General features: G+C 37.9%; 1 protein-coding gene and 1 long non-coding RNA gene across 4 annotated transcripts in view; one reads left to right on the top strand and one right to left on the bottom strand.

The window, feature by feature from the left end:
- Positions 1-1,096, bottom strand: part of LOC135325001 (uncharacterized) — a 30,525-nt gene extending 29,429 nt beyond the window's left edge. Inside the window, exon 1 of the long non-coding RNA XR_010386232.1 lies at positions 999-1,096. This is a non-coding gene — a long non-coding RNA (uncharacterized LOC135325001). The remainder of the gene's footprint in view (positions 1-998) is intronic.
- Positions 814-20,708, top strand: C9orf72 (C9orf72-SMCR8 complex subunit). 3 transcript variants are annotated; one of them, XM_026104844.2, is made up of 11 exons: positions 1,124-1,181; positions 2,497-2,980; positions 5,961-6,020; positions 6,930-7,025; positions 7,690-7,754; positions 10,062-10,134; positions 13,389-13,505; positions 14,251-14,486; positions 14,981-15,038; positions 15,629-15,738; positions 15,836-20,708. In XM_026104844.2, the coding sequence occupies exons 2-11, from the start codon at positions 2,519-2,521 to the stop codon at positions 16,020-16,022; spliced, it is 1,464 nt and encodes a 487-aa protein (XP_025960629.1). In that variant the 5' UTR covers positions 1,124-1,181; positions 2,497-2,518; the 3' UTR covers positions 16,023-20,708. The 3 variants fall into 3 exon arrangements, with proteins under 3 accessions (XP_064358346.1, XP_025960629.1, XP_025960632.1); XM_026104847.2 differs by lacking the exon at positions 5,961-6,020; XM_064502276.1 differs by lacking the exons at positions 2,497-2,980; positions 5,961-6,020 and having other exon boundaries at positions 814-1,181.
- The last annotated feature ends 3,557 nt before the right edge of the window (positions 20,709-24,265 follow it).

The following is a 24,265-nucleotide window of genomic DNA, read 5'->3' as shown; positions in this document are numbered from 1 at the left end:
TCAGAGTATAGCAGAGGTGAGAGAGTTTGAATAAATAGGGTATGCCTTTGTATCATAAGCTTATCATGTTTAGACTGCAAATAAAATAAAGGCCTTTAAGTGATCAGGGTGTTTTTTTTCCAGACTGGGCCACTGAAGTCACAAGATGAAAAGGCATGTACCATACACCTATAAAACAGAAAGCAGTTTGAAAAAGTGGATCCTCTTTTGAATAGTTTGTTTTGACACTGAAATAGTTCCAGCATTATAAACTTCCAGTTTTGATGATGATGATGGTAATAATAATAAACAACTCTTAGTAAATTGATGCAACTGGCACAGCGCTACCGTGACCCAGCTATAAACAGCTAGGCCATCATCTAGCTTCCTTCACAAGCAACGCTTGATTTCCCTGTCATGTCAGCCATGGGTTTTTTTGGAACAGTTTTTTTGAAATCATAGTGTATCAAGACAAATTCAAGCAGTATGCTTCCACGCCGTGAACTTGCTTACATATGACTTTTCGCGGAACATGACAACAGGTAAGGCTACACTACAGAGCAAGGAAGAATAGGGATGGGCACGGCTTTTTATTCACTGCGGCTTCGGTACAGTTTTTTAGAGCAGCGAAAGGAGAGAAAGCCTCCCTTTTAAGCAGTCTCGCTGCTGCCTTCCCCTTGGCAATCACGCCTGGAGGAAAAGGGCGGCCCGGCCCCACCACCCGGCGCCGCGGGCTCCCCCCCCACCAAATCCCTCTCCTTGGCCGTGGCAGCGCCCGCCGCCGAGTCACTCCGGCGTTGCGGAACAGGCCTCGCCCCCTGAGGCCATTTTTCTCTGCCTCCAGAAAGCAGGGAGGAAAGGCTACCTCCGCGCTGCCACCCCGGAGGATGGATCAGCCGAAACACCCCCCCCCCCACCCCCAGGCTGCTGGAAGCAACCAGTGCAGTTCAATCGCTCTTCCGAGCTCCCGGCGGCACACTCTGCCCGCTGGCACAACTGCAACCAAAGACCCCACGCACCTCCCCGCCGTCTCTGTGAAGTTGGGCCGTTCCGGCCCAGCAGGCGATCGGGGGGGCGGGGGCGCATGCGCGGCAGCGATGCTGAGGCCCATCGTTGTGAGGGTTGCGGGGGAAGGAGTGCGCGCATGCGCGGCGTCGTGCGAGCCGGCGGGGGCGGGGAGAGCTGTTGGCGGGGTTGCGCAGGTGAGGAGAGTGGCGTGGGCCGGGGGAAGGTGGGTGGATTGGTTGCTGCGGAGTCCTGGTCTTCCACCGCTACGTGAGGGGCGGAGGTGGCGGGTGGAGGGGCTTTGTTTTCAGCCTCAGCGTGTGTCGGTGTCGCATTTCGCTTGCTGAAAGGCAGCAAGTGGAGGAGCCAGGTGCTTGTAGCTCGCCTTCCCCCCTTTTGCTGAGAGGTGGGTGAAGTCCGAGCTGAAAATCAGATCTGGACTCCGCTAAATACGCCGGTTCCAGGCTTGGGTAGTGATTGTTTAACCTCCAGGCAGGCGTCTTGTGCCATAGCAGCCTTAACTTTGAGCAGCTTTTTTCTCTGGAAGAGCTATGGTGAGAGGAAGTTTCTCGTCTGCCTAGCTCTGTAAATACACAGGGATGTCTGTTTTGTCTTCCCCTAAAACTGTGAATTTGCATTTTAAGGCTAGTGCGTGGCTTCCCCTCTACCAGCCCAGACTGTCATATGCTATAGGAGAGTGGCCTAATGTTGTTAAATCGGGCCTTGAAAGTAAATAGAGAGGGAGATGCTTTGCTCTTCTGCTCTAGGGAAAATCAGCTGGACAATTTTACTGGGGAGCTTAAAATTTATAGATGTATGAAACAAAAAACTACACTAGAGGTCTGACCAGATACGGCTGTGTCAATAGGATGAGGATTACTTCTCCTTTCCTTTTGTCCTTTTTTCCCCTCTGTTGCAGTGTAGAGTTGTCTAGGTGCAGACATTAAAAAAACAGACAACCAAGAAGAATCTTTGGTTTGATGTCTCAAAGTTAATCCAAGATAAATGCATTTTAGTGCATTTTGTGTATATTTTTCTTTTCTGCGTTGAGATTTTTGGTACAACTCTGATTTAATATATCTGGGTTCTGTAACTGTTGCTGTGACTCTAACATGTCTTTTGGAGAAGGTGGAACTTCCCGTTATCTTCTGCAACCCTATCAAAATTGGGAAGGTGTAGGGTTGTTGCATGCCACTTTAAAGTAAAGGAGATACTTATCATGTGTCAGTTTTCTTACACTAGTTGAATGTTGTGCAGGCTCATAATAATCACATTTGTAGAGTGAATAAAGGATATTTGAGTTTTGATTGACTAACGTTCGTAAAGCATACCACTTCATTATGTGGAAAGTATGCATATAAACTTCCTTCTTGCATGAAGGCTAGAATGAAATCCCAAGAGTAGAAGTCAGAGCTGTGGATGTCTTGAAGTCTGATGTGGAAGCAAAAGAAAATGAGATAATAATGGATGCTGCTCTAATTTTATTTTTTCTGCTAAAACTTTGTCTTTTAGGCAATGTAAGCGTTTTAGTGATATGATAGAGGAAACAGGAATGTCAGCTCTTTGTCCACCACCATCTCCTGCAGTTGCAAAAACAGAGATCTCTTTGAATGGAGAGTCACCTTTATTAGCTGCTACTTTTGCTTACTGGGACAATATTCTTGGCCCCAGAGTGCGACACATCTGGGCCCCAAAGACCGAACAGGTACTTCTCAGTGATGGTGAAATAACTTTTCTTGCTAACCACACCCTGAATGGAGAGATACTTCGGAATGCAGAAAGCGGTGCAATAGATGTGAAGTTTTTCGTTTTGGCAGAGAAAAGAGTAATCATTGTGTCATTAATCTTTGATGGAAACTGGAATGGAGACAGAAGTACATATGGACTGTCAATTATACTTCCACAAAGTGAACTTGGCTTCTACCTGCCTCTTCACAGAGTGTGTGTGGATAGGTTAACACATATTATAAGGAAAGGAAGAATATGGATGCATAAGGTAGGTTTGTTGTTCATTACTAAAAACAGTTGTCTGAGTTGTCTTGGGTGATAGCAAAAGATTAAGATTTGTGATGCCAATTATGTAACAACCCAAACACAAAAACTCAGAGGAAACTGATCTCTCTACAAGTATTGGATTTTAAAGGTAAAAAGTTGTCCATATGTCAGCAAATTCAGAGCTGGATTTTTAGCCACATGATTTATTGTTATGTATAGGATTATATGAGCATGTGCCAATTCATCCAGTTTAAACAGGTGTCCTATGCAGTGTTTTTCATCTCCCTGAGTTTGATGAAAATTACTGCTTTTAGCTGTGCTAAATAAAGTATTTATATTAGATGGAATTGGAAAATGTGTTACAGATCATTGTTTACACTGTTGGTGTCCAAAAAAGGAAGCTGTTGGAATGAGTTCAAGTTACCATTCTGTATGTAGTAGTCACCATATTATTTCTCAAAAAAGGGTATTGACAAACAGTTTAGCAAGACAATTTGCCAGAGTGTTAAGTTGTGGGAGAATCAAGAAAATATATCTCCTTTAGTCCAAATATTACTGCTTTTGAAATCTGAAAAAGGAAACTGTATTAAATTATTTTTGAGGCATTGCACCTTTGGGTTCATTATGGATTTTTCATGATTAAATGAAAATTATTATGTATTTTGTTAAAAATATATAACAGTCTCATAATAAAAATTAAAAGAATGTGTAGTTCAAATTGTCTAAAAGAAGTAGATTGCATGTCAGGTATAATTCTGTGGTGATGTATGATTGCCTGATGAAGTTTTTGTTCCTGTTCTGTTTGAGACCTCTAGTCAACATATTTTAAACTTCCATTTTTAAGTACTCTAATCTGAATAAGATTCCAAAAATAATAATTTGTTGTTAAATTGTAATTTCCTTTTTGTTACACTAACAAAGACTAGTGTTTTTTGCTGAATGGCTTGGTGTTGGCTGTGTCCCTCTCACATCCACTCTTGTTACTTCTGATGTTTGTTTTTCAAAGGAAAGACAGGACTGAAACATTCATTTGCAGTAGAGTAGAAACATAAATGTTTCATTCCTAATCTAGTCTTCTCGAAGTCATTTGTTCCCTGGACATTAGCGCTTTTGACATAAAGGAATGCTCATGCTCTCTATTACGTAGTTTCTCTGTCATTTAGGGCTCTCTGTACAGACTTGTATTGTGAAATGGTCAAAGTAAGCATTGTGCATCCTTGTCAGCTACAGCTTGTCTTCTCTCTTTTTGAATTTTGATCCACATCCGCCTGTTTTCTGCAATAGAAATGGCCTTTGGGTTGCATTGAGAATGATGGAAAATGTTTTCTGGTGGTATTCTCTGAAATTAGTTGTGAAGTCCTTCATTCTTTTTCAGCTATTCTTGAAGTAGATAGTCTAGCTTGGTAGATCAAGAGAATAACATTCTGTAAGAAAGTTGTTTATTGTTGGGTTTTTCAGGAGGGTCAAAAGTGTTTCTAGCTTTATCTGCAGGGCCTCAGCCTTACCCAGAAGAGAGAGAATTATATTAAAAATTTAGATTAAAATTTAGACATAAGTAGCTTATTAAGACAGGCCCAAATATTACAGTTTCCAATTTCTGACAGTTCAGCAAGCATGTCTACACCAGAACAAATGATGTTGAAGTCATATCTCAAAGGAACTGTGTATCTGTTCTGGCATTTGTAATGGTTGCTGTGATTATCAGTTCTCATGAGTTCTATTTAGGGATGGACAACAGTTCTAACCAGACTTTAGAAGAGAAGAAACCTTCTGAACGCAGGACTAGGAGAAATGTGGACTGGCAAAGACAAGCGACTTCAAACAAGTCTTCTATATGGAGTTAGAAATCCCTTTTATCCACTCAGATTTCATGTTCCAGTTGTTTGTCTAATAATTCATAGCAGCTGTATTGCCAAAAAGAAGTGGCTTGTGGTGTTCAGCCTCATCTTCATGAAGACTGACTTATTTTAAAGCAAAGGATCTTCATTGTCACAGAAGCCTTATGACACTGATGCTGAAGTCACAATGGAGGTGCCCTGAAGGAATCTGCATAGTATCTGTGTTGTCTTTCGTAGGCACTACTTTCAGATTGTTAGAGAAGTCTTAGTACCGTTTGATGGCATTATTCATCTGCTCCAAAGAGGTTAGGTAAACTCTTTAACCACTTGAGTTTGATGAACTTTGAATAGTTCAGTCAGAGGAGACTAACCACTAAAAATGCAGTAACTTCTCAGCATCTAGCAAAAGATACTAGTTCTTGCAGCATCTTTTATTTTTGCATTTTGTAGTGATTGGTCAAGTGATTAAGGCTTTCACTGTGAATAATAACCAGATTCTGTTGTGAGTTACATTTTGAATGCTGTTTGCTACTGAACTGCTGATGAGTCTGTTTTGAGAGCCTGTTCCAATCTCTTATACAGTGTGTTTTATGTACTTTGAGGTTTTGTCTCCTGTATTTGGTTTTAAAACAGGTGGGCATGTTTTGAAGACTTGTCAGTGTCTCAAGATGTGGAAATAATCCTGTCTTTCCTCACCTTCCCATACCAATAGTTTTCCTTATCCTGGAGATCTAATTTTATCTTGTTTCATCAGGAAGCATCAGTCTGTATGTTTTCCATTTGAAAATAAAAGTCCATAAAGTGAAATTCTGCACCTTAATCTCCTGATCATCTGTCATTTTCTTGGTCTGTAACAAAGGAACTATTAATCTGTTGTCATTGTCATCCCACTCTCCCTTTCCTACTACTCCTGCTCAAACATGTAGGAGGTTTGGTGAGGAGCAGAGCAGGGAGCATTGATCTGTTTAAAGTGACATCACTTCCTACTAATGTCAACTCTGTAAAAGAAAAAGACTTGAACATCAAAATTTGAATCTAAGAAGCATGGCTCTACAGGGAAGAGATTTTGCCATTTGACTGTTGTGTGCATACGTGTATAGACAAATACCAGAGGTTTTACATTTAACTGCTTCTCTTGCTCAGGAGAGGCAAGAACATTTCCGGAAGATTGTCTTGGAAGGCACAGAGAGAATGGAGGACCAGGTAAGACCGTCTGATGCATATGGCACACCATCAGAAAACTATTTGACTGGATCTAGTGACTGTAAAACTTGGTGCTGCTTCTCGTTACTGGGATCCAGGAAGATACTTTGGACTGGCCGATGACCTGCCATGCACATGAGGCAAACTTACCGAAGATAGGATGATGGAAGCTGTGAACAAATTGAAGGGAAATATGTTCCATTACTTTATGTGTAAAAGGGAAGTCTATGAAGAATATTACCTTTCAGAAGAGGGAAGTTTTTTATTTGAACTTGAAGTTCCCTTAAGGTAGTAGCTTCCACAGACTTACTCTCTCCTCCTTTCAGGGGTAGTTTTTCACTAGGTCATTACCTTTTCAAGTTGCAGAGATGTACAGGGTCTGTCATGTTGGAATGTGGTTATAGACTTGATGGATGAGACTGTGAAGAGAATTTTGTTTCTGAAACTGTAAATACGAAAGTGTAACTTTAGGTTTTGTGTGAAAGATAGAACAAGAGAAATAATTTCCTGTGTCGATAACTAATAAGCCTGGTACCGTTTTCCTGTCACTGTTAAAACATTATGGTTTGGATCTGTAATGCTTAACAGTACTTGCATGTGATATGGTATGAATAAATTGCATCATTCCAAGTATGTCCTGTCTAGGCCAATCAAACTGATCTGGTGAATTAGCATAGGACCCTGGAAAAACATATTGTGTGTCTTGTTAAAAAGTGAACTACATGTTTCCAGTTCACAATTGCTTGATGAGCAAAGTCGAAGAAGTCTATGTATCAATTAATTCCCATACCACACTTCCAAACAATGCAAAGTTAAAGCTGTTTTGCCTGTAATATTGCAAGCTTGTTCCTGGTAACTTCCTGTACTTCACGATGTGCTTTTACTCCAAGCATGTTATTTATTCCACAGGGCCAGAGCATCATTCCAATGCTGACAGGAGAAGTTATTCCTGTAATGGAACTTCTTTCCTCTATGAAATCACACAGTGTTTCAGAAGAAATAGATGTAAGTCCTTATGTTTATTGCATTCTGAATAAGAAAGTGATTTTGCCATTCTTATTTGATGTTCTCTTCAACAGAAGAAACCCTATGCAATTGTCATAAATTCTTGTACAGTTTAGGTGTTTGTCATCAGGCTCTACTTAATGGTGTATGGGATGGTTTAACATAGCAGTTTTAGTTTGGTAAATAAAACAGTACTAGTGGTGGATTTTTGCTCAGCACTTAGCAAAATTAGCTACCAATGATATCATTTTTAAAAGAGAAGGGGAAAGGCTGTTCATAGAAAACAAAATAAATGAAGGAGTAACCGGGTTTAATGTTGATACTTGTTTCAGTTTGGTTTAGTGTTCTCATTAAAGAAGTGGAAATGATTCAACTTGAACTAGTTTAAGGTATTCTGGTGAAGGCATTACAAAAATACATTGGGCATAAACTGACTGTCATGATGGAGAAAGAAGTTTAATGATCCAGTGACTTTTTTCATTCTCTCAATATCCTTTGGCTGAAGCCAGAAGACCTTTTTAAGGTTTTGCTTTTCTGGCAGTGTTATAACTTAGTTTAAACAGATCCTAAACAGTCAATACCTGTGATTAAAAACAAAAATGAGTTATTGAAAAGGTGTCGCACAACCTTGTCTAACCTTTGTTTATGTTCACTTGCATTTCAGATAAGTGATACAGTGCTAAATGATGATGACATTGGGGATAGTTGCCATGAAGGCTTTCTCCTCAAGTATGAAATTCAGTTTTGATTTATGCTGTAGTAAAATGACTTGTGTGTGTGTGTGTGTGTGTGTGTGTGTGTTTATCTGTAAATGTGTGCATGCAAGCATGTGTTAGATTAGTTTTCTTTACAGGAGGGGGAAAATGACGTGTATTTAACTTTTTGAGATTTTTGTGTGTAAAATGCTGTAAAAGTTGCTTCCTTTTTAAAAGAATGGGCCTGAGCTAATAGCTGCAGCTGTTTATTGTCAGAGTTATTTCCTTAGACACCAAATATTATTTTTCTTTGATCAAAGTCTTGCATCTTTACGAAATACCAAATACTGGGTTGTATTATCATGAACAAAAGTCACTGAAGGTACAGCATATAGGACATTCATTATTATAGTATGTATTTTTGCTTTAATCCCCTATTTTTAATGTATAACTAGAAATAGTTTCACCTTAGAGCAACTCGGTCTCCTATGGGAAGCATATTTCATGGATTTTAATAGATCATCTGCTATCTCTTAGAATATCTCCCCTACAACTGCATTAATTTCTGTAGTGCATAGCTCCAAATAATTTGTAGTCTGTTTATACAGTATCATATATTCTTTCAGTACTGAACAAATTCATGTGTTAAATTTACTAGTTCTTCACAATTATATAGTATTTAGTTTTATAGAGAATTTGGGTTCTCTCTGTGTTTTTAGTCCTGTAAGGCTAGCAATCTTTAAGAAATAATGTACCAAATATCGTTGGCTGGATTATTGTAAGCAGCTAGAGTCATTGATCCTTTGATAAGTTATTCTTTTATCAGAAGCAGATAACGGACTTCTTGGTGCTACTTCTCTTGCCTGGATAAAATTTTCAGGGAGAAGAATAACTTGGCCATTTGTCTAAAGGGTCCAAACCTCAGGGACTCTGGCTGGAGCATACCTATTAGTTTAACATGCTGCTGACAGCATCCAAATGAACAGCACTGCAGATGTGCAGCGTTGCACAGTAATCCCAAAAAATCAGGATCATTGCATATGTTTAAGTCATATATGTCTACAGTTACCTGGAGTGGTGTTTTGCATACTTCCTTGTTACATGATTTTCCGCATACCCACCTTTCCTCTTTTTATATTTTTCTTAAAATTACTGCTAATAGGAGCAGTTTTCTACAGCTGTAGGACAAGCAATAGCAGGATTATTGAACAGAAGTGACATAAGTGATCTGATGAATGAACAGGGGTGATGTAACTGATCTGGTGAATGATCTGATGGACTCTGTCTTCAGGGATGAAGGTTCAGTTAAGCTTCCTGTGCTGCTCTGTTTAAAACCACTGTTTAGAGGGTAGCAGAGCTTATCAACTCATCTGGGTTCAGGTCTCAATTCTAATATAGTGTTGGTACGGATTTCTATACTTCATTGAATAAAAATTGGATTGCACAAAGTGAGGAATTCATCTGTATGCAGATAGCCTTGAAACTACCTATTTTAAAAATATTTGGTAAGATAAATAGTAGTAGTTCCAGTATAAAGTCCCCCTATAGGACTCGAGAGTCTCAACATAGCTATTACAGTCCTGACCAGTTTAGAGGTGTTTGTTAGAGCTGGTTAAGCATAATACAATTAGTCCTTCTGTTCAGATACTTCCATGTATTCACAGATGTTGGAAAAAGCTTTCTAATTATGAGAATAGCTAAACTTTCGAAGCTGTGGGGCAGTTGGTTTGAGAAAGTTGTGAAGAGTGATAACGAAACCTCCACAGAAGTCTCTTAAGAACAGGTTAAGAGTTGTCAAGGTTAGCACAGGTATCTTTGTTGCAGCCCCCAAACTTAGGAGCTGTGCTGCTGGCAGCTCACAAGACAAGACTGCGAATTCCCGGTGTGCCATTGTATGCCGAGGAGCTCAGTCGTGTGAAGTGCTCTTGCCCACGGAGTTAGCGAGAATAGGGCAGCTCACCTACCAAGTGTCCCAAAACTGGTATCTGACCCACAGTTTTAGAAAATGAGAACGATCATAGAATAGGTCATCTTTCAAGATACTTTCAAACCCTTCGTTATTAATGCCTTCTGTTATTTTAGATGAATTATTTTATAATGATGCTATAATACAGTTAGTAGCAATAGACAGTTTTGGTTAGCGCTGTAAGTGGTATTTAGAGGTTTTGTCTGCCAGTCTTTCTAGTCATCAGACTAAAAATGTAGATATTGCTTGAACCTACAGAAATCTAAAATCCCAAAGTTATAAAAGGGGACTTAATTCTTCTTGTAGAATCATGGTAATGGTTATATTTGAAAAGTCTGAATAAATGTATTAACCTACTCTTGGTTTTAACTGCAGTGCAATTAGTTCACATCTGCAGACCTGTGGTTGTTCTGTAGTTGTAGGAAGCAGCGCAGAAAAAGTTAATAAGGTAAGGCACTTTCTAACAAAACAAACTAGAATGCTGACTATTAAGAGTGTTAGTGTCTCATTTGCTGCAGGGATTGCCTATAAACACACCTGAGGTAGAAAAAAGAGGGAATATCATTATCTAGTTATCTTACTTCAGTTGATTGCTCTAACATTATTCTAGAATAATTCATAATTCTGCTTGAAAAGTGTCTTATCAGTTGTATTCTGGCAACTTTAAGCAAATGAATATGTTTAATTTTATTCATATAAATGAGTAGTAAATGAGTCGGAGATTTTAACATCAGATTTGTTAGCTATAAATATAAACTGAACCATTCTGAAGTGAGTTGCGCAGTTCAGCTTTGTCAATGGGTGTAGTCCCTGTACTTTAAGAAATGAGTTTCTGCAAATTTTGGTATCCTGGGGAATAAATATACTTCTGCATCATGAATTGCGTATGTTTCATGAAACCTCAAAGCTGTTATGCATCTGTCATCACACACACACCTCAGAATGTGCAAGCTTACTAGGATCTTATACCATTACAATCAGTTCCAAAATTTTTGTCTGCGTAGCTGTGTTTGTGTTGACTATCTTCAGCCTGTTTAAAACTAATTTGTAAATAACAACAGTTTAATCGATAGATCCTTAAATTAAGTTTGACTCAACTTTTCAGAAAAGCCAGAGAAATGCAAAGCTCAGATATAAACGCCTAAAACTCAGCCCTGTAGCAACAAAATACGCAGTATTTCAGCGTAATTGCTGGAGCATGTGTAGAACTGACACTTTTCAGTAGGCACAGTGGTAGGGAGCTTCCAGGTCTAGAGACAATGGGCAGCATTAGCTGCACCTCTTAATAGAGAAGAGTAAAATATACATATATCGTTATGGTATAAAGGTCATGTTTGGAGGCTCTCATTTCAGAACAATGAAATTACTATTTTTTTGTGGTAGTCATCCCTTTCCCCATTTTGTTAATGTTTTTTTAACTCTCTTCTAAATCTGTTACCAAATACTTAACTTGAACCAGTATGAAATAATCTGCTCTGTTTTTCATGTAATATTTTTGTGCAAATACAGAGAATTCTTTGATGCTCATTTTAAGCTTACAAAGTGTTTGAAAGAAAAATCAAAGGAGAATATTTTTCTCATGCGAAATTTTGCAAATACACTTTTATACACAGCTTTTTGATTGTATATAAATGCTAGTTTCAAATAAATTGAAAACAGTTCCTGGAAGAGAATATCTGTGTTTACAATCCACTGAAATATTTCTTAAAACGTATTTATTTATGGCATACAGTAGTATTTCAGTCTTTTATTCAGAAGGATTTCCCTATGACTTGCGTTTAATTAGACTGTTATTGCCTTTCTTCTAATAAATACACTAAAATTATTCTTCAGTCAAAATATGCAGAGACAAATTGTGGAAAAAATGTTTTTTCAAGAGCAAATGGAATTCACTGAATAAATTGCTTCTCTACACTCATAGTTTAGTCCTCTAATAAGCCTATTTGATTCAGAATATCCCTGCAACTGGGAATGGAAAGAAGGTCTACATAAAAACATATGATTCTAGAGCCTTCAGATGTTAGGTACCATTGCATTTAATGAGTTCACTGATACTGCTGTGAGTGTTGCTCTGGGCAGTTTAGTAACGATATTTTTATGTTCTGAGACCATGACAAGGCTCCTGGAGAATACATGTGGAGAAGCAATATAGTCGGATAACTTCATCTACTGATAGAAAATATTCTTCTGCATTGGGGTTTTCTGTCTGATCATGTTTTTAATTATGATGTACTGATCATTAAGTTCTAGTTTATTTTGGAAGATTGAAACCTTCCTTTTAGAAAGACTTCTCATTTTAATCCTTGGTTCTGATCCACTTTTTTGATACATTTATAAATGTATCTGTGTGTATGTGTATTGCTTCAACATAAAAATTAAGAATACTAGACCTATTGAATATATTATAGATTTGTTGTGTAACTCTCTATATTAGCTACACTGCAATATATTCTTTTTTTAAAAGGTTCAGAAAAAAGCAAGGCTTCTTCAGTAAACCTGTATTTTGAAGTAAGCACTTCATGATGTTTTTAAAAAACGGGAAAGAAAGGAATTGTTTTGTGTGTATTGAGAGTGATGGTAAAGCAGCTCTGGTCAAATGAACAATAAGGTGATATTCTAATCATGAGGAATAGGGAATCGGAGAAAAGAAAATTCTCAGTTCTTAGCTGAAATTGCTAATTGGAATTAACAGGTATTGTTTCAGGGGTGTAAGATGCACACATGATAAAGTTATCGTGACAGAGAAGGTGTTAAAGGCTTAAATAGGAGTGTTTGAAAAAATGTATTGATAAGCTAGACGTTTTGAGGAGGAAAAAAAAGTCTAGAAGAATGTGAGTCTCAAGATATATCCAGGGCAAAATTCCATAAATCCTACACAAGTCAGTACTGTGCTCTTTGTGTCATCGTACAACTGTTAAAGAAAAGAAACTGTAAAGAAACTCCCTTTTCTTGGTGTACTTGAGCTTTCTTTGTAACAAAAAAACACCTGTTGCATCTTGCTGAAGTGGCAAAGAGCGTAAGTCAGAAACTAGGACGCCATCATGTTAAGTGTTGTATAAAGATACTGAGCAAGGATGGATCCTTCCCAAACGCCTTGCAGACAGATAAGAAACTACAAATTAAGGCTGTTAAGATTAGTACAGTGGAATATATGTTAGTATTTGAAGAAGATTATTTGTAGCTGTTGCAGCATAGGAGTATGCAAAAGAATAACGAAGTACCTTTTTTGCTTTTAATGGGAAGCTTGAGGAAATAATGTTGTGGAAACATCATAAGCATGGATGCTTATTTAAAAAAGTTAACTTTGCTTTATTGGAGACAATAGCCAGTGTTTCACTATGCAGCAAATAACAGGCATACATGGACCAGGAAAGTAATCGGAGTAACTCATTTTTAAGTAATAGGAAGAGCTAACAGAAGACAGTGATTTGTCCTATGTAGTTGGCTAAGAAGTGAGCTTTGGCAAAAGATGTGGAGTTTTACTCATTTAACCAGAAGGTGGAATAATACAGCTTATGTCTTTATAATTTAAGTGTGTCACTCTTCTCTCATGCTACTCAATTTCTGGGTCTTCTAATAGGTGTGATGAACCTTTTCATTTAGCATTTGAAATGCCTAGTACATTTTAATCAAAAATTGTTTTTCAGGGTCAACTTAGTCTTTCAGTTTTCCTGTCTTCACAAAACTGTTTTTATAATGCAGATTGTGAGAACATTGTGTCTGTTTCTTACACCGTCAGAACGGAAATGTTCCAGACTCTGTAGAAATGAGTCTTCTTTCAAGTATGAGTCTGGACTTTTTGTTCAAGGATTACTCAAAGTAAGTCCGTTAGGCAAGTTTTGTTCTCCAGTAGCTTAAGAACATTCTTCAGTGTGTGTATGTGTGTGCATATCTGATATGCACACACATGCACACATTCATGGCTAAAGAAATGTATTTTCTTTCTTTCATTTCTTCCTGGTACTATAGGTATGCCCATAACTATGTGTGTGCTAAAATTCCGGGCTATTCTTTTTGCTGAGGCATCTGTTTCTTTTGTACGATATTTTTTCTGGTTGTTCCTACAATCTGGGGTGCAATAATAATACTCTTTTGCCTACCTCGGGCTAGGATGGATCCCAGAAGGCACTGAGTTTTTGCATTTTAGCAAAACCAAAAAAGAACAGTCCATCAGTCATACGGTTTCCAAGTATTTTAAAAGGACTGTTGCAATGAGTGAAGATATATAGAAAAATAATGCTTCATGCTGTAATGAACATTTAGTCTAAATTTGTCAGATAAATGTAATACTGAATTCTGAATGGGGTCAAGAAGCAGGTTGTCTAATGATGTGATGTAATAGGCAGGTTAACTCAATACCTCTTTTCTCACTGTTACCTTAAGGGAATCATCCATTATTGTAGGATGTTTTACTGGGCTTACTGCCACCAATTTTCTCAAACAAAATATGTCTAAACAAATGGCATTTAAACTGTAGGAATTATGTTTTAATATTGTTTGATTCCACTATATCTTTGCTTTTTCAAAAGAGTAAGTAGGAGACTAATTTTTTTCACTATAACAGGATGCAACAGGAAGCTTCGTGTTGCCCTTCCGTCAAGTAATGTATGCTCCATATCCTACTACACATATAGATGTAGATGTCAATACAGTGAAGCAGATGCCGCCTTGTCATGAACACATCTATAACCAACGACGATATATGAGATCTGAGTTGACAGCATTTTGGAGAGCTAATTCAGATGAAGAGATGTCTCAGGATCCTATTATCCACACAGATGAGAGTTTCACACCTGATTTGTATGTACTCTCACAACTCTCAAAGTTATTTGATTTGGGTTGAGAGAATAGTAGTGTAAAGCGCTCTAATGAAGTACAGGATGGGGGCTTTTTCTTGTAAGAAGCTACTTCAACTGTGGTAGCTGCTGTTCCTCTTTTGGAATTTACTATTTCTGTGAGTAGTATTGCTGCGTTAAATGTTAGTGAAATTCATTTTCAGTGATGGTTCTGACAGTGTTTTGTTCATTTTGTTGCCTGGTTTTTAAATGGGAATATACAACAACTATGCGTATTTGACAGGGCCCAAAGGCTTTCCTGGTTTTGGTTCATTTCACATAAAGAAGTTTGGCATAGAAATTCTGTATTACCTTTAAAAATAGCAGGATTAAAATTCACTAAAACTGAGTTCACTTAATTTCTGCCAGGCCATAAGCAGTAATGCTGTCCTTGTACAGAAGTGTTTAATGTCACTTCATGGCATTATCTTGCATGTTTGCTTGCTTTCATTGCTATAGAAATGTCTTTCAAGATATCCTGCATCGAGATACGTTGGTAAAAGCCTTCCTGGATCAGGTAATGGTTGTTTTTTCAGAAAGAACTAAGAGTTAAAGATCAGTACTTCGGGCTCTAGTAATAAATAATTTAACGCAAATAGGTGTTTCCTTGTCAGGTAGCTCCTTTTCATATTGGTGCTGTGATTCTTTTCTGCATGGCTAGGGAGAAGGCATCTAACAATGACCATTTAAAATATCTGGTTGATAACACAGATGATCTTTGAAAATATTTAAACTTAATTTGTATATTAGAATAATGCTGAAAGTCCTATTTATTATGTATGAAATACAATGCACATTTTCTATTACTGTGCAAGAATGTCTGAAATTACAACATTGGAAAAGCTACCTGAGATTCTTTTCAAATAATTTTAAAAAGGAAAATATAACTCAGTCCTAACAGAATTCTGAAACAGTTTAATTTACATCTGAGCAGCTGGGGAACTAAGCATGTATTTTAAGTATATCTATGAATCCACTGTTAATGTGTTTGCTTTGGTATATTAGGAAACTGTTATATGTGCATGCAGTGTTTCTTTATATTCCATGTTCTTCAAATGATTCTTGAATTTCTGTGTCCAACTAATTTTCTGGTGTAATTTTTAACAGATCTTTCACCTGAAACCAGGCTTGTCTCTAAGGAGTACTTTCCTTGCACAGTTTCTGCTAGTCCTTCACAGAAAAGCCTTAACTTTAATAAAATACATAGAGGATGACACGTAAGTCAACAGATAATATAAAACAGACTCTTAGAAACTAACTTTGTTCTCTTTTATGGTATCCAGGCTTCAAAAATCCTTTTTTTCTTTCTTGCAGGCAAAAAGGAAAAAAACCTTTTAAGTCTCTTCGTAGCTTAAAGATAGACCTTGACCTAACAGCAGAGGGCGATCTTAACATAATAATGGCCTTAGCTGAGAAGATTAAACCAGGTCTACATTCCTTCATCTTTGGGAGACCATTCTACACTAGTGTACAAGAACGTGATATGCTGATGACATTTTAAAGCTCTCCACTGTTGATGTGTAATATTGCAGTCTTGCATGCCAGTAAAACCAATCAGTGTGGACACCACGTTTCTAACAATCACTGTTCTGATTCCTAATGGAGCAATAGTAATAAAGTGACACTACCATATGTCAGAAGTAGGAAAAAGTGTTATCAGAAGGAATATCAACTTAACTAGAAAAGCATGATTTTAATGAACCCCTTTCTTCTGTCCACTTTTTTTGACAGTAAAAATAAATACTACCAGAAGTTCTTTTGTGATATGGGCTCAGTAGAAAAATTTAAACATGTTTTGGTTTAAGGATGCTGTTTTTATTTTCCTTCCCCACTGAATTCCTTCAGGTGTGTGTGCTAGTTTTCCCCTGTTCTGCTATCAGTATTTATAGTGTTTCCACAGAAAGCAATGTATCTGTCCTCTCTAGGGGTTGGAAGATGAGGTCTTCCCAAAAGTTTCAAGTTTTTAAAAGTGTTCTTATATATAGGTGGTACAAACATGCCTTCCTTAGTCTCCCTTTTTAACACTAGTAGCTCCTTCACTTAGAGCATTTAAAGGAGGTTATTTTTTTTTAAAGTACCACATGGTGCTATGCTTGTGTGCAAACTGTTGACTGTTAGCAGCATAAATTGCAGCACTCTGCACTTGGGAACTGGGTCTTTATTTAAGCTGTTTTGTTCATTTAAGTGACAACCAGGATATTCTGCCACAGATTGTTGGGCCATCCTGCAGTTAAGTGTTAAGTTAATGTTCCAGCATAATTGAGCTCTTTCAAAGCACAATACGGAAAATTTGTTTTACTCAGCTGCTGTTGACAGCCTTTGGCTGTTAACTGCTGCTCTTTTTTCCATTGTCAGTTTGTATGCAGGCCAGATTAAAGCATTAGACCTTCCCAACGTGAGAGCCAAACAAAAAGATAAAACGGATTTTTTTTGCCTTTAATAATAGTCATCTTTAATTCAGGAATCAGTACAACTATGAACTTAAGAGATCAGCATTTTACCAAGTGAGTTTTAGTGAAACTCCATCATCTCCAACTTTGCTTTTCTTGAAAATAAAAGGAAGTGCAGAAAGTCTTCTATTTGTATGCCTTAACTTTTTCAGTAACATGAGGAGTAGTGTAGTGTGTCAAGTTACCTAGATCCAGGTTTTTCTGACACTTCGGCGCATGGTTGTGCCACATAGTATGTGCTATATTGAAACTAGTGATACATCTGTACTGCATGATGGTATATTTCTCTTCTTTTTGGACAAAGGCAGGAATATATTTGTGTCATGTTTTAGTGTAACCTCATAACTAGTTATTAATTGTGAAAGAACTGCTTTCGTGACTTGAAAAGCTGCTGTTGCTTTATTGCTGAAATTGTTCGTAGCAGTCCTTGGAGGACAGTTTTCTGATTTCAAGATAGTTTTTAGTGGCTCTTCCATGAAATGAGACATAAAATTAACAATTCATAGTCATTTTCTGAAATGTCAGTTACTATGATCTTAAGTGGAATACTGTCAGTTTTTAACACATTCAGAATTCTTTTACATTTCATGGAAAGGAAAGATTTACCATTAAATATTGAGAGCTTCAAAAGAAGGGCAATTGTGTCTTAGCTGTTTACCCTTTTATGAATGAAAATGATTAGCCCTATCCAGCTTTTTTCTTTCTTTCTTTCTTTCTTTCTTTCTTTCTTTCTTTTTTTCAGTACATTTGTGGTACAACTTTTGGAAAATAAGCACAGTTTTTCATCAGGAGAACTTGTCAGAATTACACTGACATAAGTCACTTGTACTGAGATCCTGTTCATTTTGCTACCTTTTTTCTTTCTTTCTGCACTTTAGTCTGTTTATTAGAAAAGAGCCTGATTGATAAGTTTTTACTATCATGTCCAAGATTGTGGGGGAAAAAAATGTAATAAACACTTCTGAAACTTACATAGAAGTGGCGTTGAAGTCTAAGTAGCTTTAAATGCGGTGCTGGAATTAATCACTTTAGCTTGATAAGCATTGGAAACCAAAGACTGACACTACTAACAGTAAAGCTCTAATTGTTTATTGAAGATGCTGTCACTTTTTGACTAAATGCTGTAAACTTCAATTGCTACTTTTGTTACACTGCTGCCCGTGCAGAATGTATTGTGAAGTAAGCTATTAAATGCATCTGCATGTTCTGTTGTAAATCTTGCTCAGGAAAGGAAAGTATTCTAATAAAATTCATACAGAATTTTTGCCTTGAATTTATGCTGAAAATTTTCAAAGAATTATTGTTCAGTATCTGAATCATGTAAGCCCTTATCCTTTGGAACAAAGAACAAACTTCTTTCTCATTAAAATTTTAAAAAGTTAATTCTGAGATGAAACAATCTAAGATCGTAATTGACTGAGAGTCATACATTACCAACACTGATACTGCGTGTGCTGTTTAAAAATAGCAATTTTTGAGAAGTCTCCAAGCTTAGTTTCTCTGGTTCTGTTAGGGATGGGTTCATTTTTGGCTAAGTGAAAAAAAGTGAGGCTTATTGTATGCTTAAAAAAGGAATTAAGCCCTACTTTTAAAAAGTCTTAATCCCATACGTGGTAATACAGAAATGTTTCAAGGAGTTCACTTATATCCAGCAGTCAGTGAATACCTTTCTTCAGGGTTCCAGTTCCTTTTAGTTTAAAGAATAGGACAAATTTGTTACTTTCATTTGGATTTGAGAGTAGTGGTTTAGAGCACTTTTTAGCAGCACGTTTTTCCTAATCTTGTTTCCTGGTCTTTGTACAGCTATAAAGGTGACATGGAAAAACATCCACTGTTTTGATACTGCTTATCTCAAATGTCTTTTTTGTTAAGACATAACTGATTGTCCCAATCCTGTATAAACACTGTAGCAATGTAATCCTACATCACTTTGTGTTCTGCTGGCATTCTCTGTGGCAGTAGTACTTGGAAATAATTTCTGAACTGTGGAGGAAGAGCTTCCTGGCCTTTGGAGGGGGGGAGGGGAAGGGGTTGTAGCTAAGGGTGGACATACAGACAACATGAATAATTAGGAGTACAAAGGGCCTTGACCTGGTCACATAAGTCAAAGGACCGTAAGACCATAAGGTCTAATGACCTTTGTCATTCCCTTTTTTGGGAACGACCTGGACTTGTCAGGGTGAAGAAAATTTTAGGTTCATTCTGCTTTTGGCATTGTTACTGCCAAGGTTTGACACTCCCCCTTTAGAATGGAGACTTGAGACATACCTGATGCAAACTGGTTAAGATGTTTGTTGACGAATGAACACACTACAAGGGTATTGGTAGAGCAGCAAAATTAGCAGTGAACTAGGCAATCAGATATTCTAATATGCTATTATATAATAATGAGTATTAGGCTTCACTGTTAATTATAGGTATTAAGACCAAATAATCACATAAATGATCACTATTGAGCTGTGTAAGTATGGAGGTACAAATCTACTTCCTCCCACACCAAGTGTTATGGACACAGATCTAATGGTAGGTTGTCCAAGGTGGGTCCCTCTGGCATCCCAGTGGGTTGAGGCATGCAGGTATGTATCACTGCTGCCAGTAGGCATATGTACCCCTGCTGTTGGAGGATCCACACTCATTTTTTGTGTATCTGATTTTATACCTTAGCCCCTATTTTTTCTTAATTTGAGCTCACTTTTTTTGCCTTTCTTCCATCCTTCTTCCCCCATCAAGCTCTTTCCAGCAACCCACTCCTTTTTCCCCCTTGTTTCCAGTTTCACTTCATCCACACCAATGTTGGTATTTCTGACACTATTACCTGTGCAATCTTGGCCATATGTGGCCCTATTGACAGGAGTTACTCAGTATAAGTAGCTTTCCACCCAAAAGCTCCCCTATCACTGTTCAGTTTAGAGTAGTTGGACTGAGTTTACCTTATTCAAGTCCTAGACACAATTATTTTACTTTAGCCTGAACTCTGCCACCTAGCTCTTACGAAGCACAAGTAGGTTCTTATCATATGTGCTGATAGTTTACATCACCAGGGCAGCAGCCTAACTTGTTTTTTCACATTTCTGCTGTGGGCTTCCAGGTTCCCTGTAGGGCCTTGGCTGTTGTGCGGCCACAAGCTCTGGTGGGCTCTCTTGTGCACAGACATACTGAGAGGGTTGTGAACTCCTGAATGTGTTGAATGCTGACTTCATGAAGCTGCAAGGCACCTTACGGTGCCAGGACCTACAAGATGAGGAAAGAGAACTTTGAGGAAATGAAAAGAATGTAATAAAGCACTCCAGTCACTTTTCTGATAATGCATTTAAGGAAAAAAATGACCTTCTAAATAATTTTGTAGCTAGTAAAAGCTCCATTAGCTTTCAGAATGTCTCTTTACAGACTAATCATCCCCACTTTTGGAAATTAAAAAAAAAAGTTGTTTTTATCTTCTCATATTTCATTAGATTTCTTTGTCCATATGTGAATAAACCTACCACCCTGTCACACTGGAAAAGAAATGTTTGTTTGTCTGACGGGTCTTACAGATATGATAACATCATGATCTTTTGTATTAGTTCCAGAGAAATGCCAGCTTATTAATGTGTTTATAAAAGGAAAAGGTAGCCAGATCTATAGGACTAGCTTCACACATTATGTTCTGTATATTCATTTACTTATTTGATTGTTGAGTTTTGTTTAGAAGGTGTACATGTAAAACATTATGCTATATTAAATGTTCCAGCATTTTATGTGACTTTGTTATGCTTTATCTGAAAGTAATTTTATTTGAGAGACTAAATTCACAAATTGGGTACCAGAAGTGGCTTTCATTTTGCTCAAAACTCTCATTTTTAGTCTAATTGTGTTTGTTAATTTCTGATGATTAGTAATGAAACATATTACAAAATCAGTGAGTTGGGATAGGCACCAAAAAGTATGGGTATTGGATTCTGAATGACCCTTCTATTAAGTTTGGAGTTTTGGAAGTTTACAGCAATTTTGAGGCTAGGCTTGAACTGCCAAGAGCTACCAAAGTTGAAGCCACATTAGCACACTACTGCACAGGCCTGAATCAGTGAGGAATCTAATAATGCCAGTTTTGAAATAGAGTTTACCCTCCATTTCTGAAAGCTGCAGGTGTGGTCCTGTCTGAGCAAGGGGGCAGGTGCTTCCCACAGCCTCAGCTGTTCATTGAACTTCTGACACTGGCTTTTGGTTCTGTGCAAGACTGTGAAAAGCACTTAAAAAAAGACAATGGAGCCTAGCACAGAGGGAGAGAAAATAAGTAATTTTTCAGGAGGCTAAAGAAAGAATTTAAGAGGCAACAGTTTTGGTCCCCAAGCCCCTATCTAAAGTTGGCTTACCTAAAGTAGTGGAGTGGGACTGGAACCTGGATCACCTTCCCCCAGTCCCTGTTATTTGGATTCTGCCTTTTGTGTGAGGGGCTGACAAGGTTTCATGTGGAGAGGAGAAACCACCCTGCAGACTTGCAACAGTTTAAATAGAGAAGAATTGAATGTTTTTCACTTGAAGCCCTTTGCCTGAAATACAGACAGCCCGACTGCATAGAGACTAAAGTATGTCTGTTTTTAAACCCAGTCAGGACTACTTTTTTCCTGAAGCACATGATGGTGTTATTCTACTGTATAATGAAAGATAGTCCTTTTGACTGCGGAAAGGAAGCTTTTAGATAGCCTGACATGCCAGAGGTTACAGTGCTGTTCTGTGGGCTTCTTTGCGTGGTTCACAGAGACCTCCTGTCTCTTAGCAGGCAGCTACTGGGAAGAGCCGTGCTGCAGTTGGCGGAGTCCGTGATTGAACCAATAGAAGAATGGCTGGTGGGATTTCAAATATTCTCTGTTTGCACAGAGAATTCATTGAATATTTTGAGGAAGTACCTGGAAAGAACAGCATAATGACACAGCAAAAACAAATTGTGCGGTTATGGCTGTTCTGAAAGGGCAGGGTTCACTCTAGTGCAAACAAAGGATTTGGGTGGAAGCAGGAGGACTTTGGGTGGTTTGACATGAAATTCTTCCCAAGGAGGAAGATAAAATGTCTTAATTATGGAGTTCAGGGGAACAGAGCCTAAGCCTTCTGGAAAAGGGAGGATAGAGAATGGTAGGATGTTGGAGAAGGCAGAGCACAGGGAGGCAGAGAGAGGCTGTCGGCAGTATGCTGAGAAGCCCAATGAGTGGGAGGTCCAAAGGAATGCTAAGAAAGTGAAAACGCTGTATGGCAAATATAGTACCAAGATGAAAATCAGAGAATGCATTCATAGGACACAGAACAGACTGTGTGGATGTATGAATAGTCAAACACATACCTGTTTTTTTGTTGTCATGTTAGCACTTAGCGAAATGCCGTAGGAGTGGATTTATAGAGCAAAACAATTGGTAGTGAGGACCTAACATCCACATTGCGTGTGTTTTAGGAGTTTTACTTCAGGCAAGCTTTAGCCTGGTTCTATACAGTAACTGCTCACTAGCAGTAGGAATACATCTTCCAGTTCAGTTTGATGGGAAGTAATCCATTTTACGTAGTCCAGGACTGCTCCATGAGATGGACCAAAACACAGTGAGCAGCAATGACTAGGACAATGATTATAGGGCAGCGCACCTGGTATAAACTGACACAGTACTGCAGATGTGTTTCGGATGTTCAGATGTATCAATATTTGTTTTACAGATAATATTTGTGTTTGTGAACTGCCTTCTGAGCAGGCAACTGACAGTAAGTAATGGGCATGAGTGGAAAAACAAACAAAAAGGGAGGAAGGATAATAGAATGGAAAAAAATGGGGAAAGAAGACGGGCTAAAGGAAAGAATAAATCTGCAGAAGTTTCCAAAGAAGAGAAGAAATTTACATTCAAAAATAGCATGAAGTGGAGTGGAAATAAAAGTGTTTAGAGACCTGTGCCTCTGGTTAGAAAAATGGTATGTTTTTATTGTGAATGCAGTTGACTTATCAGCATTAAAACAGAAAAGAAAATCAGAATGCCAGAAACCAAATGAACATTATAGGAGTAACTGTATTTTATGTGCATCTTGGTTTTCCTCCACATCTGGTTAGGATTAGTATGCTTTCCTCTGTAGTGGTAGAAGATTGCTGAAATGCATCTCTCTGATTCCTTTTTCCTCCTCCTCCTTCACAGCTAATCACAGAATTTAAGCAACTTTTTCATATCTAGCAGAAAATTGATGCAGCATGCAACAAAAAGGCAGGCAGAAACATGCCTCAGTATGTATTTCTGTACATGCTTTATTAGGAAAGATTTTTTAAGACTATTCTAATGTATCCAAATGTTTGTAAAGACATATGGCTTGGTCAGAGCCTATTGAAGTGGACTGAAAAACATCTTTTGATATCAGTAAACACTGGATGAAATCCTGGAAAAAATAATGAAATGTAGCAGATAAGGGATTACTGATGACAGCCAAATACTTTTCATAATTTATTTGAAACAGCTTACAGAAAAGAACTAATTACTCTGTTCATCACTGTAGGTTTCTGATAGTTTCTGGTACAGCTTTATTTAATTCCACTTCCAATTCCATGTGGTTTTACAAGGTTCTTCTCTAAGGGCTTTGTGTGCTGCAGTGTCTCCAGTTTTCAGAAATTTGGTTTCTCATTAGAAAACTATTACAATACAAATGAAGCAAGGTGTCTTGCAGTCATCTCACACTTGCCTGTGAGCAGGAACTGTGGAATGCTGACTATTCTGCATTTTAAATCTCTCTTATAGAGAAAAATAAAGCCATTATTGAAACAGCATTTTTTTTTCCAGCAAAGGCAAGACCCATCTGGTTTCTATACTGAGACCATTTTGGTAATGTTGAACAGTGCAGAAGGTTGGTTATATTTTTATTTGTTGACATAGGGACACAGACTTCAGCACCACCGTATTTTTAGTGTTTCATGTTTGAAATCTGTTTGGCTTTGGGATGCGGTGGGGCATAAGTGAAGGGAAGAAAGAGAAAGAAGGGAAAGATCTATGTATTTTCAAGATTTCTGAGTCAGGAGTGAGTTAAATGCCAGCTACCACAAGCTGGAAGGACTTTGCTTGCACCATGGCAGCTTCTCTGGCTTGGTGTATGCAGTATATCTGAGAAAACAGTTCTTGGGACTTTAGTGTCAGCTGGATAGTGTGGGTTTTAGACAGCTTTTTTATGTTCTGGGTTGTTAGCATTTCTTTTCCTGTTAAGAAATTGCTTTAATGGGTACAAATGACTCTACAGGCAGGCAGCTTCAGAGATAAAAGGTCATCCTCAGTAATCAGTGTTAAGTGCTTGTGCCCAGCTGCCT

This window comes from Dromaius novaehollandiae, chromosome Z, assembly GCF_036370855.1.
Source record: "Dromaius novaehollandiae isolate bDroNov1 chromosome Z, bDroNov1.hap1, whole genome shotgun sequence".
Taxonomy (NCBI): domain Eukaryota; kingdom Metazoa; phylum Chordata; class Aves; order Casuariiformes; family Dromaiidae; genus Dromaius; species Dromaius novaehollandiae.
The sequence above is the reverse complement of the archived record's forward strand: the minus strand, read 5'-3'. Positions and strand labels throughout refer to the sequence as shown.